At 42.3% G+C, this 16,671-nt stretch overlaps 1 protein-coding gene across 8 annotated transcripts; it reads left to right on the top strand.

Annotated features, from left to right (window-relative positions):
• The first annotated feature begins 1,170 nt into the window (after positions 1-1,170).
• On the top strand, positions 1,171-12,461 carry ZNF620 (zinc finger protein 620). Of its 8 annotated transcripts, none has more exons than XM_017955560.3 (5): positions 1,171-1,304; positions 1,487-1,559; positions 6,686-6,812; positions 7,642-7,755; positions 10,478-12,461. In XM_017955560.3, the coding sequence occupies exons 2-5, from the start codon at positions 1,536-1,538 to the stop codon at positions 11,479-11,481; spliced, it is 1,269 nt and encodes a 422-aa protein (XP_017811049.1). In that variant the 5' UTR covers positions 1,171-1,304; positions 1,487-1,535; the 3' UTR covers positions 11,482-12,461. The 8 variants fall into 8 exon arrangements, with proteins under 8 accessions (XP_017811049.1, XP_017811050.1, XP_003894679.1 ...); XM_017955561.3 differs by having other exon boundaries at positions 1,220-1,238; XM_003894631.4 differs by having other exon boundaries at positions 1,225-1,317.
• Positions 12,462-16,671: the final 4,210 nt, after the last annotated feature.

Below are 16,671 nucleotides of genomic sequence, written 5' to 3'. Positions count from 1 at the left end.
AGTGGTTTATTATGCAGCAGTAGATACATAATGTACTCTCCATGGCAGGACTTGTTTTGGAGGTGGTGGATACATCTAATTCCCGTGGAAGGAATAACTAAAATCTGTCTCCAGGTGGGCCAGGACACACATCCCAGTATAGGGCAGGGAAGGGCTCTAAGGCCAAATGTTAATAGCTCTTTCGCTAAACTTCTCAAATTGTCTTAAAAAAAATTTGAAAATGAAGATTTTTTTTTTTTAAGACAATTTGAGAAGTTTAGCGAAAGAGCTATTAACATTTGGCCTTAGAGCCTGCCACAACGATTTTCCCTTAGCAGTTTGAAGATTTCACTGTCTCTGGCATCTGTTGTAGATTAGAAACCTGCTTTAAGTTTAATACTGTTCTTTTGAAGATAATTTATCTTTTTCATTCTAGTAGCTTTTAAAATTTTCTCTTTATCTGTAATGTTCTAAAATTTCAATACAATTTGTCTAAAGTTTGGATTTATTTTTATTCATAAAAAAAAAAAAAATCTATTTCCCTAAAGCACGCCACATATTGGAGTCCCAGCAGCACCTATTTTGTGTCTTCAAAAGACACGACTGGAAAACAGAACAATACAAACTCACCAGCACTTACTGTGTGCCAGGCACAGCTGTAAATAATTTGCCTATCAATTAACTAATTTAATGAATCAACCCTGAACAGCCTCAAGAGGTTGGTACCATCATCATAATACGCATTTAACAGACAAGGAAACCGGGGCAAGGAAACTTGCTGCAGGTCATACAATTAGTAAGCGGTGCAGCTGGGTTTCTGGACCGACGTAGTCCATACACATTCGGCCTTCTGAGTGATGGGCCCGATTTTCCCCTCGCCCACTTTTCCCACTGCAGCGCACCCACACAATCCAGGCAGCTTTGGCGCATGTGGAGGGAGCGATGGTGCCTTCATTATCTGGAAGGGCACCCACAGTGGCAAATGCCAGACAACCATGAATAATACCCAGGATAGTAACCATTCTGTGGCCTGAGCTGGCCGGACGTCATGCCCCGAAGGAGACACCAGGTGTGGGCGCTGCAGGATCCCCGCCTGGGGCTGCCCGCTCGGGCCCGTGTTGTCTCAGGCAGTAGGGACACTGGCGATGGCGGCTGGGGCAGGGAACCACAGAGACTGGCACCTTCCCAGGTTCCTAGAGAGGAGTGGCATGGAAAACGCACTTCCGGCGGAGGGTCCCACGCTTCTCTCGGTGTCAGCTGTAGGTGGTATTTCCATGCCCTATCTGCGCCTGCGCTGCGCGGGGTTCGCGGTCCGAGCAGAAGAGGTTCGCGGTCCGGGTGACTGATTGGTTTCCCTGGGGCTTGTTCTACCTGGTTTTCCAACCCCTTTGCTGTTTGGGGTGAGGGAGGGGGTAGCGGAACGGAGAGGAGCCCAAGGCGCACAGAGGGCGTTTGCAGGGTGCGAGGCAGCGTCAGTCTCACCGGTGCTGCTTTATTTTTTCTTCAGTTTCACTTCTCTGAGCCCCGAGGCAGTGTGTGAAGCTGGGACGCCAGCCATGCTCCAGACCGCTTGGCGCCAGGTGAGTGAGCATCCTCTCCCTCCCTCTCAGCCTTTTGATGTCAAGAGAGAGCAGGTGTCACCTCTGCATTCAGATCTTGAGTTGTGTAGGCTAGTGGCTTCCATTGTGCATCTGTCACTATGAGAGGGATGGAGAGGTAAGAATGCCCAATTTAAGACTAGAAAACTATTGAGTGTGGGGGGATTGGTTGGGATTTGGCAGTTGAAGCCAGCTTAAAACTAAAAATTCTGAATTGTGGAAATCTACATTATTACGTCCAATAAAGACCCCTTTCACCCCAATCCGCAGGCTTGGAGAAGTATTTACTTCTCCAGTATAGCAATTCTAGTAACTGTTTTGTAGATTCCATTGTATTTTCTACATAGGTCATCTATAAGTAAAGATAGTTTTACTCCTTTCTTTCCAGTCTGGATGCCTTTTATTTTATTTTGTCTTGCCTCACTGTACTGTCTAGAAACATTATTTCAATATTGAACAGAAGTGGTGAGAGCAGATATCTTTGTCTTATTTATGCTTTTAAGGTGAAAGCATTCAGTCTTTCACACCGAAGACTGATGTTCACTGTAGGTTTCTTGCTTTTTTGTTTTGTTTTGTAAATGCTCTTTATCAGGCATTCTCTTCTATTCCTACTTTGGTGAGAGTTTTTATAGGAATGGATGTTGGATTTTGACAAATGCTTTTTCTCTGTCTATTTAGATGATCATATGGTTTTTCTCTTAATTAATTAATTAATTTATTTATTTTGAGACGGAGTCTTGCTCTATCGATAGGCTGGAGTGCAGTGGCGCGATCTTGGCTCACTGCAACCTGCACCTCCGGGGTTCAAGCGATTCTCCTGCCTCAGCCTCCTGAGTAGCAGGGACTACAAGCACGCGCCACCACACCCAGCTGATTTTTGTATTTTTGGTAGAGACCAGGTTTCACCATGTTGGCCAGGATGGTCTCAATCACTTGACCTCGTGATTCCCCCGCCTTGGCTTCCCAACGTGCTGGGATTACAGGTGTGAGCCACCGTGCCCAGCCTCTCTTAGTTCGTTATTGTGGTGAATTACATTACATTATTTTTCTTTCAAATATTAAACCAACTCTGCGTTGGGATAAAACCGACTTCGTCATGATGTATTATTCTTTTATTAGTACTATATATTGAATTTAATTTGTCAAAATTTCTGTGTCTGTGTTTATGAGGTATTGATTTGCAGTTTTCTTGTGATATCTTTGTTCCATAGAATGAGAAATACTCCCTCCTCTTTAATATTTTGGAATAATTTATGTCGAGTTGATTGCATTTCTTCCTTAAATGTTTGGTAGAATTCACCAGTGAAGTTACATAGGCTTGGAATTTTCTTTCTGATAAGATTTTTGAGTCCTTTGGTAGATATAGGGGCTACTCTGGTTATCTGTCTCTTTTTATTTGTTTATTTATTTATTTTTATTTTTTGACACGTTTTTGTCTATGTTGCCCAGGCTGACCTCAAATTGGGCTCAAGTGATCCTCCCCACTCAGCCTCCCAGGTACCTGGGACTACAGGCATGCATCACTATGTGCAGCTTAAATGAGTTTTGGTAACTTGTGCCTTTCAAGGAACTTATCCGTTTTATCTAAGTTGTAGAAATTACTCAAAGTTGTTCATAATATGTCCGTAACTTTTATTATCTGCAGTGATATCACTTCTTTTATTACTAATATTAGTGATTTGTGTATTCTCTCTTTTTTTTCTGGGCACTCTGGCTAGAGATTTATAAATTTTATTAATTTTTCTTTAAGAGCTAGCTTCTGGTTTCATTACTTTTCTCTTTTATGTCATCAGTTTTCACTTTGATCTTTAATGTATTTTTTACACTTATTTTGTGTTAAATTTGCTATTCTTTTTTTAGTTTTAAGGGGGAAGCTGAAGTCACACATTTGAGATCTGTCTTTTTTGTTTTGTAAAATAGGCATTTAGTGCTATAAATTTCCTCCCAAGTACTGCTTTGGCATTATCCCGCAAATTCTAGTACATGGTGTTTTCATTTTTATTCAGTTCAGAGTACTTTGTACATTCTTTTACAGAAGTGTGTTACTGACTTTCCAAATATTTGGGGATTTTTCAGGAGTCTTTCTGTTATATCAGATTTAATTGCATTACAGTCAGAAAACATATTTTGTATGACTTGAATCATTTTGATTTTTATTGAACTCTCTTTTATGGCACAGACTATGGACTGTCTACCTATCTACATTGTCTTATATGAATTTGGCCACTACAGCTTTTTTTTTTTTTTTTTTTTTTTTCCCTTTTGAGACAGTCTTACTCTGTCTCCCAGGCTGAGTGCAGTGGCGCAATCACAGCTCACTGCAGCCTCGACCTCCCAGGCTTAAGTGATCCTCCCAAGGAGTTGAGACTACAGGTATGGACCACTGTGCTTAGCTAACTTCTTTTTCCTAGAGACAAGGTTGCCCAGGCTCGTCTCAAACTCCTAGATGCAAGCCATCCTCCCGCCTCCACCTCCCAAAGTGCTGGGATTACAGGCATGAGCCACCATGCCTGGCCTTACAGTTTTCTTTGACTAATGTTGTCATGGTATAGCTTTTATTTTGGTATATCTATTATTTTGATATATCTATTATTTTGGTATATCTGTTATTGGTATGTCTATTATTTTGATTTTAATTTATGCCTGTCTTTATATTTAATGTACATTTATTGAAGGTGGCAGACAGTAGGTTCTTATTTTTTAAAAAATCCGATATGACAATGTTTGCCTTTTGGGATGTTTAGATTATTTACATTTGATACCATTATTGATATGGCTAGAGTTGGGCCTATCATCTTTCTACTTGTTTTCTAATGGTCCCAACTGTTCTTCGTTTCCCTTTATCCTCTTTTTCTATTTTCTTTTTTTTCTTTTGTTTGAGACAGAGTCACTCTGTCACCCAGGTTGGAGTGCAATGGTGCGATCTCGGCTTATTGCAATTTCTGCTTCCTGGGTTCAAGCAATTCTTGTGCCCCAGCCTCCCACGTAGCTGGGATTATAGGCACACACCACCATGCCCGGCAAATTTTTTGTATTTTTAGTAGAGATGGGGTTTCATCACATGGGCCAGGCTGGTTTCGAACTCCTGACCTCAAATGATCTGCCCACCTCAGCTTCTCAAAGTGCTGAGATTACATGCATGAGCCACTGTGCCTGGCTCTTTTTTTTTTTTTTCCATTTTCCATAGGATTAATGGTGTGTAAATATCAGGCATTGTTCTTTTCAGTCTTTCCAAATGATCCTTTCTCTGGCCTTGGTTAGTTTTCCCACATCCATGTACTGATCTGTATTTTGTTGAATACTCTGATAATTGAGATTCCATCTCTATGCAGCCCTCTCCTCGCTAGCAGTCTGTCCTATAAACTCAAGCTGCCTTGGTCTCTTCAGACTCTACAAGGAAATATGCCAGGTTCTGCCTCAGTTCCCTCTTCCTGTGCTGCAGCCTGGAAACTCCTCAGGGTAGTAGCTTAGGGAATTACAAGGCTCACCTCTTTTTTTTTTTTCCTGTTTTTCAGGGACTGTTGTCGTTTTTTGCATGATATCTTGAAAATTATTTTTATATAATTTGTCCGGTTATTTTGTTTCAGGCAGGAGGGAAAATCCAGCCCCCATGATTCCACCTAGATAAGAACTGGAAGTTTTCCCTTAGCATTTTTTTTTTGAGACAGTCCCACTGTCACCCAGGCCAGAGTACAGTAGCACAATCACGGCTCACTGCAGCCTCGACCTCCCCTAGGCTCAGGTGATCCTCCCACCTCAGTCTCCCGAGTAGCTGGGAGCATCACCTTGCATGACTAATTTTTGTATATTTTGTAGAGACGGGGTTTCACCACGTTGCCCAGACTGGTCTCAAACTTCTGAGCTGAAGCAGTCTTCCCGCCTTGGCCTCCCAAGGGGCTGGGATTACAGGTGTGAGCCACTGCACCTGGCCTGCATTTTCAAAAACATTACCCTTTTACTTTTGCTGTTTAGTCTGTTGCCATCTTGACTTCCCAGTCTTCATGTGTGTATTGTTTTTCCTTCTCTGAAAGCCTGTGGGATCTGTTGTGTATTCTCATTTTTCTGAGACTTCTCAGTTACATGCCTATGTGTAGATATTTTTCATTCATTGTCCTAAATACTTTGCTGGTCCGTCCTTCTCTATGTTGCTTTTAAGGAGACAGAATATTTTACCAAGTTATAAACAACAGTGCACATTTACAAAATCCTTAGCTCATCCTTAGTTCTGTGGTTTGAATTGGGCCCCTTTTTGTTTGCTTCCCCTTCTGCCGGAAGTTGAGTTTCATCTTTGTCTGCTTTTCTAGTCTAGTTATCATTCATTCTTTCTCTGCCTTCTAAAATTCCGTTTATGCCTCTAGCTGGCTTTGACTCTTCTCTCTCTTTTTTTTTTTTTTTTTTTTTTTTTTGAGACAGGGTCTCACTCTGTCACCCAGGCTGGCATACAGTGGTGCAAACACAGCTCACTGCAGCATCGACCTCCCCAAGCTCAGGTGATCCTCCCATCTCAGCCTCCCAGGTAGCTGGGACTACAGGCATGCACCACCACACCTGGCAAATTTTTGTATCTTTTGTAGAGACAGGGTTTCACCCTATTGGCCACATGGCCAGGCTGGTCTCAAGCCATCCACCCGCCTCAGCCTCCCAAAGTGCTAGGATTACAGGCATGAGCCACTGTGCCCGGCCAGCTTTGACTCTTCTCTTGGGCTATTATGTTACTATCACTTTAGTAGGGTTAGGGAGAGAGTGGAGATCAGTACAAAAGTGTTATTCACTGTGTTTATACAGATGTCCCCTGTGCATGTGCACACAAAACCCACACTGGGGAAAGGAGCCCAGAGGAACAGATGGGCACACAGAGCAGGGCACAGTGGAGGCAAGCAGAGATCAGCAGATGAAAATAGAACTGTTTGCTGGGGATGACCACAAAGGGGTGCAGAGACCCTTGGACTCTCCTGTTGGTGCGGGCAAAGATGGCTGAGGGCTGGCCTCTGGTGGAGTGCTGGGTAACTGTCCTTGGCAATACCACTAGACCCAGTAGGTCTCTGCCCCACTACTTAGCCTGGTCCTCTGCCCTCATGCAGGGTTTGAGCAGGAACCTGTTGTTTTAGGAACCAGTGACCTTTGAGGATGTGGCTGTGTACTTCACCCAGAATGAATGGGCCAGCCTGGACTCTGTGCAGAGGGCCCTGTACAGGGAGGTGATGCTGGAGAATTATGCAAATGTGGCTTCCCTGGGTAAGACATCTCTTCTTCTTGTTTTTGGCCTCTGCCCTTTGAGCATCCTGGCTTCTTTATTCCTTAGAATTTTGTAGGGTTTCTTATTTTTCTTTTTTTCTTTTTTCTTTTCTTTTTTTTTTTTTTTTTTTGAGACAACAGTCTCTGTCGCCCAGGCTGGAGTACAGTGGCGTGATCTTGGCTTACTGCAACCTCCACCTCCCAGGTTCAAGTGGTTCTCCTGCCTCAGCCTCCCAAGTAGCTGGGATTACAGGTGGGCGCCACCACACCAGGCTAATTATTGTATTTTTAGTAGAGATGGGGTTTCTCCATGTTGGCCAGGCTGGTCTCGAACTCCCAGCCTCAAGTGATCCTCCTGCCTTAGCCTCCCAAAGTGCTGGGATTACATGCGTGAGCCACCACTTCTGGCCCAAGAACTTCGTGGGGTTTCTAATAACTCCCTGTTGCCCTGAAGGCTGAGCTACCTGGAGGTTTCTGGGTGGAGAGAGCCTGTGTTCCCAGGTTTTGAAATCAGCTGTCTCTCCAACCCTAGGAGGGACTGTACCCAAAACATGGGGGAAAGGAGCTCTTGGGAGCACAGCAAAGCCCCTTGTGTCTTCCAAGTTCTCTGAAGAAAACTTGAGATTCCCTTATGTGAGCGTGGGATTATTCTGGGAATCTGTGCCGCTTTGTGGGAAATTGCTGTCCTCCAGCAGCATAGATTAAGTTTCTCCCTGACTCACCTCGTCTCTCACTACCTGGCTCAGCAGATAAAGATAAAGGGGGGGCTGCAAGAGGACCCTGGTTCCTGATTCCCCTTACCTTTTCCTGTTTCTTTCTCCCTGGGCAGCATTTCCATTCACCACGCCTGTTCTGGTCTCCCAGCTGGAGCAAGGGGAACTGCCATGGGGCCTCGATCCCTGGGAACCTATGGGCAGGGAGGCTCTCAGAGGTATCTGTCCAGGTGAGCATGAGAACCCACTAGATGTCTTTTTGGCTTGGCTTGCTTTCTTGTTTTCACATTTCATTGCGCAAGAAGTGTTCCTTCTCTTGGGAGACTGTTTTTGTTCCTGTGGAATGATTACATGTGATTCTCTTAGTTCGTGGTGGTAACCTACCTCAACTGGGGAAGGGCCAATCTCTTTTAAGACAGGAATGACTGTAAGATTTCTTTGCATATTCATCTTTGCCTCTTCTCCTCACAACCTGCCAAGGGAGACTGTCTGATTGGGCAGCACTTAAACCAGCTCATTTCTTCTCTGTCATATGAAACCATTTTATTTTTCTGCCAGTTTGTTTTTACAAAGATGAGAATGTCAGCCACCTTTGGAGGAAAATAGGCTTCTGGCAACATTGCTGGCCATCTGCATATCACAGGCTATATTGTTTAAGTACTGACTTAAATAATAAAAAGTTTATTTTTATAATGGAAATTTTCAAATATATGCAAACACCAGCATAATGCACTCCATGTATCCTTCATCCAGCCTCAACAGTCACCAATATCCTTTGATTCTTATTTCATCTTTCCCCCACAGATACTTAGAAAAATTTCTGAAGCAAAATTTATTGTAAATTAAAGGTGAATAAATTCCTCACTTTGATGGCTATTGATATAAGAATTAACAATAGGCTGGGCATAATGGCTCATACCTGTAATCTCAGCACTTTGGGAGGTCGAGGCAGGTGGATCACTTGAGGCCAGGAGTTCAAGACCTGCTTCACCAACATGGTGAAACCCCGCCTCTAATTAAAAAAAAAAAAAAAAATATATATATATATATATATAAATTACTTTATATATAAAGTTATATATAACTTAGCAGACTGGGAAAGGGAGTGTCCCTTTCCCTGGAGGAGTTAGAGAAGACTGCTCCACCACCTCTTGTGGAAGGCCTGACATCAATCAGGCCCGCCTGCAGCCATCTGGAGGCCTAATCGTCTCCCTGTGATGCTGTGCTTCAGTGGTCACGCTCCTGGTCCACTGTCATGTTCTGCCCTGTACACCTGGCTCCGCCTTCTAGATAGCAGTAGCAGAATTAGTGACAGTACTAAAGCCTTTGAAATGCACAGAAGAAATAATGATGTAAGCTGTTCCCTCTCTCTCTCCGCCTCGACTACCAAATAGGGAAGGGCCCCCTGTCTGGTGGACGCATGACTTGCGTGACCTTACCTATCATTGGAGATGACTCTCACTCCATACCCTGCCCCTTTGCCTTGTACACAATAAATAGCATGGCCAGGCATTTAGGGCCGGTCTCCGCATCTTGGTGGTAGTGGTCTCCCGGGCCCAGCTGTCTTTTCTTCTTTTTCTTTGTCTTGTGCCTTTATTTCTACAATCTCTTGTCTCCACACATGAGGAGAAAAACCCACAGGCCCAGTAGGGCTGGACCCTACACCAGTCTGAGTGACAGAGCGAGACTCTGTCTCAAAAAAACCAAAAAACCAAAAAAACAAAAAACATCAAAAATTAGCTGGGTGTGGTGGTGTGCACCTGTAGTACCAGCTACTGGGGAGGCTGAGGCATGAGAATCGCTTGAACCCAGGAGGGTTGCAGTGAGCCAAGATTGCGCCGCCACACTCCAACCTGGGTGACACAGTGAGACTCTATCTCAAAAGTAAATAAATAAATAAAACATAGTATATTTTTTATTCTTTCTTCTTCTGCTTCACCCCTTCTCTGCCTGTGAAAATTTTCTGTGCTCTTCTGCAGAGAATGCCCATTACTGATCCACTCCCAAGTCTTGAGTTTAAGTTGTACCTTTCTGGATGTGACCTCAGGACCCTACGTCATCTGAGTAAAAATATTTTCTGAACAATTTTTTTGTGAATGCATGCAGGCTGAAGATTTTATTTAATCTGCAAAAGGTTTTGATAGTGGAGGGAATATTTCTCTTTGGTTTTCCCTTATTATCATGTGAGTTTAGTAGTTCACTTTTCAAACTGTTGTATTAAACAAATGCACAAACTATGAGACCTTTTAGGAAAAATAGCAAGCATCGTTACCAGGCCCTCTTTGGGACTTACGTTCACTCTTGGATGAGTTCTTCCCATTTCCACTGCTCTTTGGTTTTAAAGGCAAGCCTCCAAACCTTCCTTTCTCCTTCAGGATGCTGTGGTGGTTGCCATGTATGGCGTCCTCAACCACTGCATGGGAGCCTGCTGCTTTACTAGAGCCAGCTTGATGGTAGAGATCAGCTCTCTTTTCAAGATTATGACATGGATGATGTCTTCTAACAAGCATCTCTTAAGGAGTCTCAGCCTGTGGGACCTGTTGCAGTGCTTGAGCTGCTCAACCTGCCCCTTCTCTAATCTCGGGAGTCTTCGTCTCACTTATGGATTTCCATTTGTTACTTTTCTATGTTTGTGTCTTTATCCACCTCATTCACTTTTCTCTTAGTCTTTCTGCCCTAATTAACAGTCTTTGCAGTTTTCTGGTTTGCACACTGTTTGTAGGAATGTCTCCTGGCCTTGCTTGCCTCCCCTCTCATAGAGTTTTCATGTCCCTGCGGGGCTCTGTTGTGTGCTGATCTTAGGCAGCCATCTTGTGAGCATATTAGAAAATATTCATATACTCAGGGCAAATTAGAACCACTTAATTCTGTTTCTTCTTCAGCACAGACAGTGTGTGTGTGTGTGTGTGTGTGAGATCAGGGATTGACACTTGTATTTTCTTTTTGTGATAGGAGATGAGGCCAGAACTGAGAAGGAAAGATTAACTCCAAAGGAGCATGTGTCCAAAGAAACAGTGTCCTTCCGACTGATGGTGGGGGTGCTGCCAGGGAATGTTTCCCAGCACCTTGACTTTGGGAGCAGCCTAGAGCAGCCCCAAGGTCATTGGATAATTAAGAAAAAGTCAAAGAGGAGACATTTCACAGATACCTCAGCCAGGCACCATGAGGCCTATGCGGTCAAGAATGGAGAGAAGTTTGAGAAATTAGGAAAAAATATTAGTGTCAGCACACAGCTCACTACAAATCAGACAATTCCTAGTGGTCAGATATCTTATGAATGTGGACAGTGTGGCAGATATTTCATTCGAATAGCAGACTTCCACCGACATCAGAAATGTCACACTGGTGAAAAGTCTTTTGAATGCAAAGAGTGTGGAAAAGACTTCAGATATAACTCATTACTTATTCGGCATCAGATAATTCACACTGGAAAGAAACCATTTAAATGTAAAGAATGTGGAAAAGGTTTAAGTTCAGACACAGCCTTGATTCAGCATCAGAGAATCCACACTGGAGAAAAGCCCTATGAATGTGAGGAGTGTGGCAAGGCCTTCAGTAGCAGCTCTGTCTTCCTCCAGCACCAGAGGTTCCACACTGGGGAGAAGCTCTATGAATGTAACGAATGTTGGAAAACTTTCAGTTGTAGCTCAAGTTTCACTGTCCATCAGCGAATGCACACTGGGGAGAAACCTTATGAATGTAAAGAGTGTGGAAAACGACTAAGCTCCAACACAGCCTTGACTCAGCATCAGCGAATTCACACTGGGGAGAAGCCCTTTGAATGTAAGGACTGTGGGAAGGCATTCAATCAGAAAATAACCCTGATTCAGCACCAGCGAGTTCACACTGGCGAGAAACCTTATGAGTGTAAAGTGTGTGGTAAAACCTTCAGCTGGTGTGGAAGATTCATTCTGCATCAGAAACTACACACTCAGAAGACACCTGTCCAAGCCTAGGGCTATCCATAGTTAGGCCTATGGTGCCTCTCATTTTTTCTCTTTATTTTCATGCTCTTTTTCAGTGTCCTCACTGTCCTTCCTGGGTAGACACTTGGCTTTCATCATGAAATCTTCCTTAAGTTTTTTGAACTCCTGTTTCCCCAACATGAAGTCTCTTTATGGTTAGAGAAGACCAAAAAAAAAAAAAAAAAAAAAAAAAAAAAACCAAACTTAGAAACATAAAAGGAAATGTAAGTTTCCAGATTTAAAGGATATGCTGGGTGCCCAGCAGGATGGATTCAAGGGAAACCTACATTAAGGAAAATTGCTGTCAATTATGAAAACACCAAGTTTGAATAAGAGGATCATGGAGAAAAAAATGAGACCCTAAAAAGTTTCTAGAGAGAGAAAACAAAAGATCAGAAATTAAAGTGGGGCCAGGCGCGGTGGCTTATGCCTGTAATCCCAGCACTGTGGGAGGCTGAGGCGGGCGGATCATGAGGTCAGGAGTTCGAGACCAGCCTGACCAATATGGTGAAACCCTGTCTCTCCTGAAAAAAAAAAATACAAAAATTAGCCAGGCATGGTGGTGCATGCCTGTAATCCCAGCTACTCGAAAGGCTGAGGCAGTAGAATCACTTGAACCCCTGAGGCAGAGGTTGCAGTGAGCCAAGATCACACCACTGCACTCCAGCCTGGGCGACAGAGTAACACTTTCTCTCAAAAAAATAAAAAAATGAAAATGGCATTAGATTTTTCAGCAGCAACCTTCAAAGTCAGATGAGAATGTGTATGCCTTCAGACTTCTCATGGAAAATGTTTTCCCCTGCAATTCTATACTCCAAAGTATAAGTATAAGGCCCTTATACTTACAAAGTATAAGGCAGTTCAGGCCCTTTAAATCTGAAACCTTTATTTCCCATGCATCCTTTCTTATATGTGCAACACTACACAAGAAGTAAACCAGTAAATAAAAAGACAGATACATGGATACCCTATTACAGTCCGTATGTCAGAAGTCTCCTAAATTCAAAAACAGGCCCTGTCAATGTGGAGCCAAATGCATCTTGGAAGACATTTCTAGTAGGGTGCAAACTTCAGAGACCTATCTCAGGTTCAGTGTCCACCCACCCTACTTACCCTTCAGTTTGTCTTCACTAGACAGTTGTAGTCTGTGCCTTTGCAAAAGTCAGGATGTATATACTCTTTGAGTCAGGTGCAAGGCACCATTTGTTTTAAATTTATTCTTCTCATTGCTGTTTCAAGTGATCTCAAAGCTGGAAGCATTTTCTTGCAACCCCATCTAGTTATTTTTTATGATCATGGAAGAACCGACCATTATTGCTGTTATCTGTGGAAATGAGGGAAGATGTAAATGTGTTAGGTTTTAGCATCCCCTCTGGCAGCCAGCTTGATTTTGCCTGTTGCAGGAAGCAGAGAGTAGTGATTAATAATACAGAGCCAGGCAGACTTTGATTTGAGCCCAGGTGTTTGTCCTTGGTTAAGTTACAAAAACTGCACTAGTTTCCTTATCTGTAAAATGGGGATGACCTCATAGGTTTGTGTTGGGAATTAAATGCATTAATACATGTAGAAGTATTTCAAACTGACTGTATATAATAAAAGTATTACCTATTATTGGCCGGGCGCATTGGCTCAGGCCTGTAATCCCAGCACTTTGGGAGGCTGAGGTGGGCAGATCACGAGGTCAGGAGATCAAGACCATCCTGGCTAACACGCTGAAACCGTGTCTCTACTAAAAATACAAAAAATTAGCTGGGCATGGTGGCACGCACATGTAGTCCCAGCTACTTGGGAGACTGAGGCAGGAGACCGGGGAGGCAGAGGTTGCAATGAGCCGAGATCATGCCACTGCACTCCAGCCTAGGCGACAGAGTGAGACTCTGCCTCAAAAAAAAAAAAAAAAAAAATTACCTATTATTATAATCCTATTGATAAGTTTTGACTTATCAATATACCAGTGAAACAATTATCACAGTTCAAGAGAATAATCAGCCACCACCCCAAAACTTTGCTTGTACCCCTCCATAATCCCTTACTCTTGGCCCTTCGCAGGCAACCACTGGCTTGCTTTCTGTCACTTGCATTAATTTTCCTTTATTTTTTGGTCTGGTGTCTTTCACTCAGCATAATTACTTTGAGATTCACCCATGTTGTTGCATATATATCAATAGTTCATTCCTTTTTATTGCTGAGTAGTCCACTGTATGGATATGTCATAATTTGTTTATTCATTGACCTGTTGATGGCCATTTGGGTTGTTTCCAGTTTTTGGCTATTACAGATAAAGCTGCTATGAACATTTGTGTCCACATCTTTGTAAGAATATATGCTTTCATTTATCTTGATACCAGGAGTGGAATAGCTAGGTCATTAGGTAGGTTGTGTATATTAAACGTTTCAAATTTTTATTACATTTTTATTTTTTAGAGGTTGGGAGGGGGCGGTTCTTGCTTTGTTGTTCAGGCTAGACTCAAACCCCTGGGCTCAGCCTATCCTCCTGCCTCAGTCCTCCTGTCCTACTCTTAGTAGCTGGGACTACAGGTGTGCACCAGCATACCCTATTTAACTTTTTGAGAAGCTTCAAAACTGTTTTATGAAAGAGGTTGTGCCATTGTACATTTCCACTTGCATTGTATGACAGTTGTACTTCCAATACATCTATGCCTACACTTGATGTCAGTTTTTTAAATTTTAGCTATTCTAATTGTTTAATGCTATCCCACTGTGGTTTTAATTTGCATTTCTCTAATGACTGTTGTGCTTATTTGTGTTCCATATATCTTATTTGATGAAGTGTCTGCTCATATCTTTTGCCCATGTTTTTATTGGGTTTTGTTTTATCAATCTTTGAGAGGTCATTATTTATTGTGGATACAAGTCTTTTTCAGATATGTGATTTTTAAATATTTTCTTCTAGCCTGTGGTTTGTCTTTTCATTCTCATAACAGTGTTTTTTTGTTTTTTTCTTTTTTTCTTTTTTGAGATGGGGTTTCACTCTGTTGCCCAGGCTGGAGTGCAGTGGCACCATCTTGGCTTACTGCAATCTCTGTCTCCCAGGTTCAAGTGATCCTCCCACCTCAGCCTCCCAAGTAGCTGGGATTACAGGTGCACATGATGACAGTGTCTTTTAAAGAGCAGAAGACATTAGTATGCATGAAATCCGATTTATCAGTTTATTTATTTTATTTGTTTTTAAACAGAGATGGGGTCTCAGTATGTTGCACAGGCTGGTCTTGAACTTCTGGGCCCAAGTAAGCCTCTTGCCTTGACCTCCCAAAGTGCTGGAATTACAGGTGTGAGCCACTGTGCCTAGCCTGTTATTTTTTGAATGGATCATGGTTTCAGTGTCAAATCTAAGACATCTTTGCTTTACCCACATTTGCAAAGATTTTTTTCCTGTTTTCCTTTTAGAAGTTCTATAGTTGTTTTTTTTGTTGTTGTTTTTTGTTTGTTTTTTTACAGAGTCTCACTCTGTTGCCCAGGCTTGAGTGTAGTGGTAGAGTGACAGGATCTCAATCTGCAACTTCCACCTCCTAGGTTCAAGCAATTATCCTGCCTCAGCTTCCTGAGTAGCTGGGATTACAGGCCTGTGCCACCATGCCCGACTAATTTTTGTATTTTTAGTAGAGGTGGAGTTTTGCCATGTTGGCCAGGCTGGTCTCGAAATCCTGACCTTAAGTGATCTGCCCGCCTTGGTCTCCCAAAGTGCTGGGATTACAGGTGTGAGCCACCGTGCCTGGCCAGAAGTTTTATAGTTTTAGGTTTTACATTTAATTATATCATCTATTGAGTTAATTTTTGTCTGAGGCATGGAACTAAGTTTTTTTTTTTTAACTTCATGTAAGTATCCTATTGTAGCACCATTTTTTTTTTTTTTTTTTTTTTTTAAAGAGATGGGTCTCACTATGTTGCACAAGCTGAAGTGCAGTGCTATTCACAGGCATGATTATAGTGTACTGTACCTTTGAATTCCTAGTCTCAAGTGATCCTCCTGCCTCAGTCTCCTGAGAAGCTGGGACTACAAGTCTGTGCCACTGTTGCCTGGTCTGTAACACCATTGTTTGATAAAGGTTCCCCCATTGAATTGCCTTTGTACCATTGTGAATCAGAAGTCCATATATGTGTGGGTCTATTTCTAGATGCTGTTCCATTGATCTGTCTGTCTGTCTTGATGCCATTAAGGCACTGCCTTTATTATTGTAGTTATCTAATAAGTGTTGAAATCTAGTAAGCGTTGAAGTCATATAGTGTTAGTTCTCTACCTTTGTTCTTTGTCAGGGTGTTTTGGCCATTAGAGGTCTTTTGCATTTGCATATGAATTTTAGAATCAGTTTTTCAGTTTCTATAAAACACCTCCTGAGAGTTTGATTGGGATTGCATTGAATATAATGATCAATTTATGGAGAACTGAAAACTATATAGAGTCTTTTGACCCATGGACATGGTAGATCTCCCCATTTATTTAGATATTAATTTCCTTCAGCAATGTTTTGTAATTTTTACTGTGCAGATCTTTCACACTTTTCCCCGGATGCATCTAAAAATTTCATCTTTTTCATGCATAAGTACTGAATAACTTATGATACTTGTAATAATAAACAGTGAATTTCTAGTTTTTGCTGACATATAGGAATATAATTGGTTTTTATATATTAACTGCATATCCTGCAACCTGGCACAACTCCCTTATTAGTTCTAGTAACATTTTATAGATTCCATAGGATTTTCTAACATTGAGAATCATGTTTGCAAATAACAGTTTTACTTCTTCCTTTCTAATTCTGGATGCTTTTTTGTTTTTTGCCTTATTGTAGTGGCAGTGGGTGGGGATGGTGTGTTTTTAGGGAGAGCTCATCTCTCTGGCATTGATCAGGAGAGAGACATTCAGCTTCAGAGACTTTAATTTTGCTGTTATGTGAACTGACTCACAGTTGCAAAGTCTAAAGTTTCCCGTATCTTTTGGTTCACTTTGCTCTTTAGCTTCCTCTAAGCAGCACTGCCTATAGATTGTTTCTGTTGAAGCTGTTCTGGAAAAGAATGGGCCTCTTGTAGCATGGTCCCAATTTTCTCCTCAGACTGCTCATGATTCCTGTCATGGTTCCAACCTGGGGATTTTAGGCACTTTGTCTTGCCTACCAAAACTCTCATCTCTTCTCCCTGCACCATAATACCAAATGGAGGAGT

The sequence above is a fragment of the Papio anubis genome, chromosome 2, assembly GCF_008728515.1.
Source record: "Papio anubis isolate 15944 chromosome 2, Panubis1.0, whole genome shotgun sequence".
Taxonomy (NCBI): domain Eukaryota; kingdom Metazoa; phylum Chordata; class Mammalia; order Primates; family Cercopithecidae; genus Papio; species Papio anubis.
This window is presented reverse-complemented; position numbering and strand designations above follow the sequence as displayed.

Coding starts and splice junctions, on each gene's coding strand:
- ZNF620 (XM_017955560.3), top strand. CDS start 1,536: ATGCTCCAGACCGCTTGGCGCCAG. Junction 6,813..7,641: donor TGCAAATGTGGCTTCCCTGG/GTAAGACATCTC, acceptor CTCCCTGGGCAG/CATTTCCATTCACCACGCCT. Junction 7,756..10,477: donor TCTCAGAGGTATCTGTCCAG/GTGAGCATGAGA, acceptor TTTTTGTGATAG/GAGATGAGGCCAGAACTGAG.